The sequence below is a fragment of the Grammomys surdaster genome, unplaced genomic scaffold (genome assembly GCF_004785775.1).
Source record: "Grammomys surdaster isolate TR1022 unplaced genomic scaffold, NIH_TR_1.0 126066, whole genome shotgun sequence".
Classification (NCBI taxonomy): Eukaryota; Metazoa; Chordata; class Mammalia; order Rodentia; family Muridae; genus Grammomys; species Grammomys surdaster.
In genome coordinates this window covers 2366499-2378165 of record NW_021620876.1, presented here as the reverse complement: position 1 = coordinate 2378165, position 11667 = coordinate 2366499, and the positions used below count along the sequence as shown (strand labels likewise).

General features: G+C 39.7%; 1 protein-coding gene across 2 annotated transcripts in view; it reads left to right on the top strand.

Annotated features, from left to right (window-relative positions):
- The window catches only part of Cblb (Cbl proto-oncogene B), a 167880-nt gene that overhangs the window by 69787 nt on the left and 86426 nt on the right, over positions 1-11667 (top strand). For both annotated transcript variants that reach the window (XM_028755607.1, XM_028755606.1), the window contains exon 4: positions 2353-2499. In XM_028755607.1, the coding sequence (XP_028611440.1) occupies positions 2353-2499 (147 nt within the window). The remainder of the gene's footprint in view (positions 1-2352; positions 2500-11667) is intronic.

Below are 11667 nucleotides of genomic sequence, written 5' to 3'. Positions count from 1 at the left end.
TTGCATGGCCTGAAATAATGTTATCTCAGGCCATGCAAAGCAGCCTGATAAAATTATAGTAAATCATTTGAAGGTAAAAGAACTGTACACACAAAGAAAGAGCCAGTAGTTATTTACATATGTATTAGTGACTGTTAGAGCCTCTAGATTATAAGTTTAAAAACTCTTCTTATTTCTGTTTTAAAGTTCAATGTCTGAGTTGTCAGTGGGCAAGCTAAATCGCTCCATCCTCTTTCATCTCCGGTGGCTCAGATATCCAAGATTAGTAGTAATCACTGACTTTATGCTTCAGACTTATACATAGCAAGGAAAAACGAGAAACATTTGGGTATGATTAGAGAACAAAGGCAGAAGGGGATTGAGGCAAGAATTTTAGAAAATAAGGAACAGTTGGTTTATCTTAATTATAACCATATTCATTTTTTTCTTTCTTATGTGTCAACTGGCAGTTTGTTCGAAAAGTAACCCTCTCACCTGATAATGGGACTTAATTCATTGCAGGTTTTCTAAGGTGACTATGTTTTCTCTAAGCACAGATCCTGAAGGTCTTTTACAGTTGACGGGGCACACACTTTGCTGCTTTTATGGAGCAGAACAGTTTGCTTTTCATCTCCCAGGATGCATGTCTTAAGGCCTGCTGTCATTTTAATCTGGATGGGACAGGCAGGTCAGTCTTAAAGATTGAGCTCAGTAGCAGGTTCGTGCTTGGATCAGGTTTTGCTGAGCATCAGCACAGGTGTATTTCAGAAAATGGAGATTTATTTGTGTACATTGATAGTAAATCTGCAGACTGGTAACTTCTGACTCCTTAGAAATGAAATTTCTTAGATGAAGTATGTTATGAGACTATTTGATTTTTACCTTGAATTTAAAGATATCCTGACAACACAATTTATACTTGATTACTTTCTCTGTACTTCTACCCTCCCGTTTCTTGAGTATCTTGGCTTTTTTCCTCCTCTGTTCATCTTACATATCTTTAAACATGTTTTAGGAAGACTAGTGCCTTTGGTCTTTCATCACAGGTACATATTGCATCATCTCTTCTAAGCATTTTTTCCCTAATGTCATTAAGTATAGATACAGGAGAAAAAAATTGTCAAAGCATCATGATTTTTTAGTGGGAAAGACATTGCTGAAATAGAAAGCTTTATATATAGCAAATTAAATTGATCTATATTTCCTGTGCATTTTCTTGAGGCACTTGCCCCTACCCTTGTCCCCAACACACATATGCACACAAAATGGTTTAAGCTTCAAAACAGAATAAATGTGTGTTTGTGTATGTGTGTGTGTGGGTGGGGGGGTGAGTTTTGATTGGTGATTGTGAGTTAAAAAAATTTAGTGTTCACTCAAAATTAAAACTTAGATTAAGTTTTGTTTAACATTTTGTGTTTCAGTTGCTTCTTCATTATCTAGCACTGGCAGTTCAGGCCTTTCAACATAGTAGGAGCTATTACTGGTGATAGTGTGGTATTTGCCCTGTGAAGCATACAGCCCCAGAAGCATGGGGATTAGAATGTGGATGGCTGCTGTTACTTCCTTTCTTAGGCATCTTTCACCCTCTTTTCACTTTATCCCTTTGAGACATTTCATTGAATTCATTTAGGCTCTCCTTCCCATATAGTAGTCTGCCTAAAGAGAGGCACATGTTAGAATGTCCCAGGAAAGTTTGGGAAAGCTTGTTTCCAAACCCATCATTCAGGCAGTTTGTTTGAAGATAGAAGAGAACAGTGAACTTGGAAAGGCCTTGTCTCACTGATTAGCTCTCTCTTCATGTCAAGTCCAAACTAAATGTCTTCTCATTCTATTTCCCGACATGTCTTCTTTCCCTCTGCTGTGCTCCAGTGACCCAAACTGAAACACTTTGCTTCTAATACTTTCTGGACCCTTTCTTCTCCTCCCAAGCCTCTTCTTTCCACTTCAGGACATTCGTGTGCCATGCAATTACATGACTTCCTCAAGTCTCTTCTTTTGTCAAGTTTTCCCTTACTTTCACAGATAGAAGTAGCACTGTGTCTTAGTACTTATATTTGATTATGCTTTCCATGGATTTATCTTTCTCATGAAACAGTGGGCTTAATGAATGAAGTTACATGATTCTCCTTGCTCTTGTTTCTGTTAAATAAGCACATGGATAAAGGAGAAAATAAAAAGCTGTTAAAAATGTAAGTGGACAGTGAACATTATTTTAGATGGAGTCTCAGGTTGACATTAACCCATTTTTAGGCTCATGACTGTCTACTAAGACTCAACTTAATATATGCCGAATTTTTTTTTAAAATACAGATTCTCATTAAAGGTTCCATGCATATGTTTACCTCCCTTCCTCTTTTCTCTTGTACTTGACAGACGGAATCTCACAAAACTGTCCCTTATCTTCAGTCACATGCTGGCAGAAATCAAGGCAATCTTTCCCAATGGCCAATTCCAGGGAGATAACTTCCGGATCACCAAAGCAGATGCTGCTGAGTTCTGGAGGAAGTTTTTTGGAGACAAGTAAGTAGAAATTGATTTCATAGTCTGAATCTAACTTTCTAGAGTCACCTAGTTGAGTATATAGTGAAAATACTTGGTATTTTTTTTATAAGATTTGATTTTTTTTTGTTTTGTATTTGTTTTTTGCTTGTTTGTTGTTTGTTTGTTTGTTTGTTGAACAGTGAGGATTAGCCAGGACATTTGTGCTACTTAAGTGTTTTACCATTGAGCTAGGCCCCCAAACCTTGGAAAGTATCTAGAGTAATTGCTCCTGGTATAGTCAACAAAAACTATTTGTTAATAACGGAACATATAAATTTTGTTGTTAGAGTACATGTCAGATTAGACAGAATTTATATTCTGAGAGAATTTATTGAGTCATTTAGCTCCAAGAAGCAGAGACACATAAAATAATTTGTGCGTATAATTTCTTACCACTTAATGCTCACCTAGGTTGTATATAAAAATGAAAGGTATAGGGAAATATTTACTTTAATAACTATAAATAAGACTGTGGAGATAATTCAGGGGAAAGAGCTTGCTCTGCTAGCAAGAGAGACGTAGTTTGATTTCCTAGTATCCACAGAACTGTTGGTGGGCATGGCAACCCACTGTAACACCAGCATGCTACAGGTGTACATGAGATTCCCTAAGCAAGCTGTCAAGCTAGACTGAGGTGGTGAGCTTAGGGTGCTATGAAAGATCCTATCCCACATATAAGGTGGAGGGAGAGCGATTGGGAAAGACACACTCTCTACCTCAGCCTTCCTCATGTATGAATATACACATACATCCACAGATACCAAAGGGACTCCTCAGAGGAGGAGCATGCTGAACTTAGAGAACCTAAAGACAAAACAAAACTGATGTGCAACCCCCCCCCCCCCAGTTCACTCATCTACACCTTGTGTGTATTGTGGCACAAAACCCCATTATATTTAAACAGAGGCTACGCTGCCAGTGTCATCAGGAAGCTGCCAAGTGCAGACTAGGTGAAGATGTTTCTAATAAACACTTCTTCCTCAGATACAAATGTCCACGAGCAGGGTATGTGTTGGGGAATGATTGTCTGAATTCATCACAATCTATTTAACGTTTGGAAAACTTTGTGCACCATGCCCCAGATGTCAACAAAGGAGGCAAATGCGTCTTTGGTGACTTCATAAGGTTCCCTTTATTTAGAGTGCCTTTGGATGCTCTTTACTGTAGAGTCCACTGCCCAGTAAAGAGGAAGACTGATGGCTTCTACACTAAGAAAAGGGGTTAGATGTCTCTGTCACATAAATTGTGAATTTAGACATGTAAAGTGTGGGCTGATCTTTGAGCTGCTCAGTGCTCTCAGACTACTGAGAAAAGCATTGGTTTAATCTGTGTCTTTTCCTTTGTATCATGAAATGCTTGGTTTGTGTAGATTCTACCACAACTAGAATGTATGTAAATAGAGCAGTGATTTTAATGGGCATACAATATTCTGGCGCTACAACTACATTTTGGCTTACTGTTTGAAAAGGAGATTACCATATAGCTTAGGCTAGCCTGAAATTTAATGTCATCCTCAGGCTGCCTCCCACATGCCAGGATCATTGGTGTGTGCCTCCACTCCTTGTTTGGCTTGAAATGAATATTAAATCCTATTTTTCACTTTCAATATTACAATGGGCTTTTTGAAATGAAAGGGGGAAATACCATTTTATTCTAGTAGTAGTGTGAACATTCTGTGTTCTAGAAACCCAGCTATTCACAACATTTCTATATCCATTTAAAGTGAGGGATTAATGGTTTCATCCTCACCTGGTAATGTGAGCTACAGAAGTATCCTCATGAAATATGTATGAGTCTGCAAGGCAGACAGGCAGATTCTGGAGGATCGCCAGCCTTTGCACCTCCTGTGTTAACACTGAGAACCCAGAGCATACATGGTGTCTTTCAAAATCACGTTTCTCTTAAGCTTCTGAAAATGTATAGAACAGGTTGTTCATAGAAAGCCATTTCGAAAACTGAAAATTCTGCTTTGTTATAAAGTTCTTTGTTAGTAGGTTCCTAAGAGATGACATGTTGCTAAATTGTTTTTAGAGTGATATTTACTTTGTTAACACCTCAGAGCACAGTGAATTATGAATTTTAGACTCTTTGGGTTTTCTCTGCTTACCTACAGACACCAAGGGGCTGCTATTGTGTAGAACTGTTAAGTCAGGAAATCACTTAAGCTACAGGCCAAGTGCACTCCCTACCCTCTCAGCCCTCCAACCTCCTGCTGAGTCTACAGACTTAGGAAGGCTATAAATTGCCTGTAACATTTTTACTTATAGGATGAACTTTCAATTCCAGGCTACTTCCAGAACTTATACAGAAATGTAACTAGAGTTATAAAATGAGCAACACCTTTGTGAGATTATTGGAGAAACCTTCCTTGTTGGTTTTTTTTGTAGTTCTCTATGATTGTTGAATTCATAAAGGATGCATGACTAATGTAACTTCTCATGAGTTGAATTTTCTCTACATCATGCTCCAAATTGTTCATATTTACTTGATTCTCATCGTAAAGAATTCCTGTTGCTTATCCCCTATAATGATGATAAGGGAAAATGATTTCATTTAATTTACCAGTGATTTTAAACTTCAGAATAGTATTGTTTTCAAAAACAGACCCATAGGAGGTTGTCTCTACAAACAGTCAGATTATAATTTTATAAATTGTTTTTTGTTTGTTCTTTTGCTTAATGACTGTTATTGTGATTTACTTCCCTGAAGGGATAGTCATTTCTAACGAAACATTTAGAATGAATTAAAATAGAAAACAAACCATTGTTCATAAGATGTTATGATACTCATAAATATAACTTCAGGTCAGCTCTTATGAAAACAGGGAAGAGAAAACCAGCTTTCAAACTCTAATCCTGTTCTCTGCCTGGGGCTCAGCATGGCAGCCATTAGCCCCGTTGCTGAGAGCCTTGGGAACACAAAATGCCCATGTCAAAGGGAATAGAAAGTCCTGCTTGTGCCAAATTTTTAGGGAACTTCATTTAGTATTTCAAAAGGTTAGCCTTATCTTTATTTCCTAGTATTCTGTCCACCAGGAGATAATAGAAGTGTGTAGTAAAATAACATTATTGAAGAAATCTGTCAAAATAAATTTTACAAATATTCATATTCTGGAAAATGTTTAAGAAAATAAAAGAAAATTAAGAAAATACTCTTTTTTTTTTTAATTTTTTTATTGGATGTTTTATTTACATTTCATATGTTGTCCCCTTACCCCATCCCCCACCCACCCAGGAACCCCCAATCCCCTCACACCTCCTCCTTCTAGAAAATACTCTTAATCCAGAAACATTTTCAGTGTGACACAATTTGTAACTCCCACATGTATATTATGATTGCCTAAGAAAGAGAGTAGAAGGAGAAGAAAGTCAGGTGAGAGGAGATGGGAGGGAATCCAGGGATGGGCGGAAGAGGACAGTATGGGAGGGTCGGGAAGAAGAACGCAGGGGCTAAAATGCCCAAACTCTGGAGTTCTTTTTCTAAGTAGGACCAGTAGCAATTGGGATTTCAAAGATACTGTTCAAGCAAATTATTATTCAAAGAGAACCGATGGGCTATTTTTTACTTTTCATGGATGTCTTCTAATCCATGAGAATTAAATCCATCCATTACCAGTTTTATTCTTTTTTACTGGTTATCTTATTCATTTACATTTCGAATGTTATCCCCCTTCCTGGTTTCCCCTCCACCAACCCTCTATCCCATCCTCCTTCCCCCTTGCTTCTATGAAGGTGCTCCCCCACCCACCTGCTTCTGCTTCACCTCCCTAGCATTCCTCTACACTGGGGCCTTGAACCTTCACAGGACTGAGGTCCTCCCCTCCCATTTTGCCAGACAAGGGCATCCTCTGCTACATATGCAGCTTGAACCATGAGTCCTTCCTTGGTTGGTGGTTTAGTCCCTGGGAGCTCTGGTTTTGTTGTTCTTTCTATGGGGTTGTAAACTCATTCAGCTCCTTCAGTCCTTCCCCTAACTCCTCCATTGGGAACCCCGTGCTCAGTCTGATGGTTGGCTGCCACAAGTTTTATTCTTCAAGTTGAAGTTTAGATGCTCCCTGGCTTGCTGTAACAGCCTTTATATTGGAGCCTCTGTCTCCAGTGATAGCTTCTGAGATCAGTGCAACCTGTGGAAAGCAGAAGCCATCATTCTAGACTTCTGCTGGAACTGCTTTCATGAATATTGGCTCTGAGATTATGCCAAGCCTTTGGCCTTAGGAAAGGTTGATCTCTCTCTCCTTGCTTCAGCCACCCCCAAAGGCCACACCCAGATCATCTCCAAACAATATCTATTTATCAGCTTCCCAGTGGTTCCTCTTGCTCTCTTCTATCTTCACACTTCACTCTGTTAATGTTCCTTCCACTGCTTGGGTGCCTTGTCACCTATGCTGTGCCCAGCCACTTGGGAAGGTTCCTGACAGACTGTCTGAAGTGCTTTTCCAAATTCTTATCCGGGCCAAGCACCCAGGTTCCCATCCATTTTTCTAGCTTACATGGTACTGTGATACATTCCTCTTTCCCAGCTGAGGAATTTCCAAGAGACGGGACAGTCTAAAAGACAGGGACTATTTCATTTAGCTTTGCTTTTGTGGGCCTGGCATATGTCTCAGGATGTGTGGGCACTGATATTTATTCACAGTCTGCATATGTAGTTGGATAGACAGTGTCTGTTCTTGGTTCTGTTTTTAATGACTCCATCATCGTTGAACCTGCTGAGCATGGTCCCTACCCTTTCTCTGTCTTTTCTTTGTCTCTTTTCATTCTACAGTTTTACACATTTCTACAGCTCTGACACAGAAGTCAACTTTCTATTTCTCAGTCACTTATAAGCTTCCACACAGTTAACTACCTTATTCTCTGTACTCTTGCTGTATTTCTGAGTGTACATAGTTGAGTATGAGTTTACGTGGGCTTGTCCCGTCAGTTTACTTTTTTACAGTTATGTAAAATTCTGTGATTTTTTTGGAACACTAGTTCCGTTTTCACTATATTCTTTAAAATGCTTCATCACTTTGTTTATGTATATGGGTAATTTGCCTGAAGGTATATCTGTGTACTATATGCTTGTAGTGCCTGCCTGGCCAGAAAAGGGATTGGATCTCCGGTGACTGGAGTCATAATCCATTGTTTAGGGGTGCTGGGAATCAAACCTGGGTCCTCTGCAAGAGCAGCCAGTGCTCTTAAATGCTCAGGCATCTGTTCAAGTCCATTTTCAATAAAATCGTTAAACTTTTTTCTAAGTGGGTATCTTGTTAAGGTAGTAGGACTGTGTACTGTAGAGACACTGTGTCGCTCTTGAGCACACACGAGTATATGACACCACTTTCCTTCCCTAGGTTCACTTCCTTGACTGACACTCTTGAGTTCATGGGACTCTTCCAGATGCATTAGCAATTTTAGGTTCCCATCTTTCCTCCTATTAGCCCTATCGCTTAAAGATACTGCTTCTGCTCAGACTAATGGCAGTGAGGCTGTGGGGCCTGAAGAAGCCGCCTCCTGTAGCCAGACAGTGCCCCCGGTAGAGTGATAGAGACACCAACCCACCCAGAAGGCTTTCAATGGAAGCATTTATCCTGTCTACAAGAGATGCAGGGCTAAGGGTGGAGCAGAAATGGAGGGAATAGCCTGTACAGGTAGGTGCTCTGGTCCTAATTGATTCTTGATTGTGTCAATAAAGACGGCTAGAGCTAATTGCTGGATGAAGGGTAAAGGTGGGACTTCTGGGTCCCAGGAGGAATAGAGGAGACACAGGGAAGGAGGTAGCTTTTGGCAGCTATGCCTTGGAAGGACCAGAAAGCCAGTCATGTAAGGCCTCGGTATACTTGGGGCCTGCAGTCTCGGCAACAGGCAGCGAGGAGTTTGGTGGGAACTAGCTGTTAGCTGATAACATTGGCTCAGGATAATCCTCGCCCAGCAATTGTTTTATCTGATGAGTTCTAATATTTAAAAAAAAAGATATTGTAATCTTAAAAATCAAATTCTCTTGAATCTCTTCAAGTTCTTCCCTCTCAGGACCTAACCCTCCCCTAACTGTTACAGTCAGGTCTGCTGACTTTGAATGAGCCCTTCCTGGCCTCCTGCGTTTACTATTTTTAATATTTTATTAAAGGTTGTTTGGACAACTATCATCCTTTCAGTGAATTCCTAAGCTTCATGAACTCGGGTTCATTGCTTTGTGTCTGTATGTATTTCAGCAGAGTGGGTGCTTTCATGAACTCTGGGGATTTTTATCACAGAAGGATGGGGGAGAAGAGGTGCATGGCCCCCTAGTCCAGACGAGAGAAAGATGGAGACACAGCTCCTACCTTGGATGATAGGAAAGTAGTTTGGTCCTGAGGCTCTGCAGTACATGCCCTTCACTGTAGCCTTTCCTCAGCACACTACTGGGCACACTCCTTGGTCTCTCTGTGGGTCCCTTTCCTTTTGTCAAAAGTGCGTGAGAGACAGTGATATACTCTCTTGTCTGGTGCTGCTGTGGAAATTCAACAGGATGAAAGCTGCCTATAAAGAGGGAAATATTGTCTGGCTCATAATGGGCCAACTGTACTGTGAAGTAATTAGGCAGTTTGGGTCTTTGATCATTCTTCAAATACCATCTATGTATTTGTTCATTCTAGAACTAATGCAGTTAATCTTTGACTTCGATGGAACTTCCACACCTGGCAATGTAAGACAAACCAAAAAGAATTAAAAATAAAAATGGAATTGTTCTAAGATCATGTGTATTCTCTCATAAAAGTGAGTTAAAGGTGCATGCTCTTGCTGACCCTGGGGAAAATGGCCTTTTTCGAGCTCAGTTACTGCCTCTGCCTTTGATTTCCGGGGAGAGTGCTTTGGACTCTCTCTGCTTTCCTGTATTCCCTTTTCACTTCTAATAAGAAACAAGGAAAATGATTTCTTTTTCTCTCCTTTGAGTAAGATATATGTTCTAGGCTATTAATTGGATCTGGTTCCCCATCATGGAAAAGATAGTCTAATAGTCTAATTCTCTTTAATTAATGGAGAGAGTACACAGTTGAAACTAAGGATTTTTAGAGTGAAACTATACAACAGGTTCACTAGGAAGAAATAAGTAAGAAATGAAATAAGTTCAAAAGTAATTTCTTTTGAACCACTTCCATTTTTGTCTCTTTAAGCAAATTATAGTATTTTATCTCAATAAAATAATGTAGCTTAAATAGAAATTGAAATTTTGTGCTATTGTTGGACTCATTATCTAAAATGCAAAAGTACAAAATTGTGACTTGCTAATTCTAAACAGTCTGTTCAGTTTGAGAGCAATAAGGGATAAAAGCTGATAAATGCTTAAAGTTATCATTTGCTATTAGGAAGTGCCTACTTACTACAAGTAGTAAATTAACGTATCAGTGGCACTGACTCACCTGTGAGAGCAGCAGTCGGGTCTGAGGGGGACACAGTGTTTGGTAGAGAATGTACGTTTATTAGTAAGGTGCCTGTCTAGCCGTTTCCTGGGGAAGACTAGGAATGGAGCTGACTTATTGTGGTCTCTGGTTCGTTCAAAGAGAAGGAGAATAGTAAATTCAGTTTTTGTAAATACATCAACTTCATTTTTTTCTCGTTGCTTTGAAGTAAGTGGCACTAAGCATTATCTTATTAAAAAGAACAACATATTTAAAGAGTTGATACAGGTTAGCTAAATTACAAATTCAACCCAAACCTAATACTGGTCATATTTTGTTTTAAGTGATTAATGCCAGTGTCTGGCAGAGGATGCTTGAGGCATTATTGACAAATGTTCACCCTAACTCCATTATATTCAGAGCTCTCTTGGCAACTGTGGAATTCAAATACTGGAGAATGGATTCTGCTCCATCCAGGGCTCCCTGACCCAGTGAGGGCTGTGCGTATTATGCTGCTGGTCCTCTATCCTCTTTACTGTATTTGGAAGTCTCTAACTGTTGCTTTCTTTGCACTTTTATTTATTTAATTTTTTATGCAAAGCAATATTCTTAAAGCACAGTTTTTGATCCTTCAGAAAAGTTGAAATTCATTGACAAGTTTTAAGTTGAGGAGAGTTGAGTTTGTGTGCTAGGTGCATCACAGTATGTATGATGTGGCTAATAAATTTCAGCAATGAAATTTGTGACAAAACTTTAGTTGTATTCTTTGTTACTAACTTATTACCAACTACCTTTCCAGCACAGGATATTACTCAATTTATATTTTGCTTATATTCATATTTATATAAATTACATATCTTCATTACCATACTAATATATGTATTTACAATATGCATAACACAAATAAAATGGTAACATTTTAAAACTATATACAGGGAGCTAGAGGGATGACTCAGAGTTTAACAGCAGTGACTGCTCTCCTAGAGGTCCTGAGTTCAGTTCCCAGCAACCACATGGTGGTGGTTCATAACCATCTATAATGAGATCTGGTGTCCTTTTCTGGCCTGCAGGAATACATGCATGTAAAACACTATACAGAATGACTCTCTCTCTCTCTCTCTCTCTCTCTCTCTCTCTCTCTCTCTCTCTCACACACACACACACACACACACACACACACACACGGTAAGAAATAATGTTGATATTTGCTTTGCTTCACATCTTGGCAAACATTCGTGCATACTTTTAGTGTATATGACTGCTACCTAGACATGTACTTGATTTAAATATAGAAAATGACTAGGTTCTTATGACTTCTTCATACATGCCCACTCTAAACTTTGTTCATGCCCACTCCCTTACCCTCACTTTGTTTCCCACTTCTATCTTGCTACCCTTTCTGTCTCCAGCTCTCACCTCTGCTTTCATCATGCACATACTCACACACACTAGTACGCACTCACTCACTTTAGAAAGTAAAATATAAGGCGAGGAGTGGAAGCAAGATGGAGTAGGGGCTGTTGTAGATGATGGTCAGGTGGGAGAAGTGTGTGCTATGGACCATGGTAAAAGCTGCATTAATGGGCCCTGCTCCTTTGAGACAAAGTTGAGAGGACAGGGATACACCTGAGGTGCCTCTGTCATTTATCTAGCTTTTTCCTCCCTACCTCTTTCCTTGACCTGTCAGTCCTCCCCTTTCCCATCATCCCTCTTTATCTCCCTCAACACCTCCTCCCCTCCCCAACTCTGAGTCCCAGCTTCCCTCCCTCTCTCCCTGCCTCCTCCTCCCC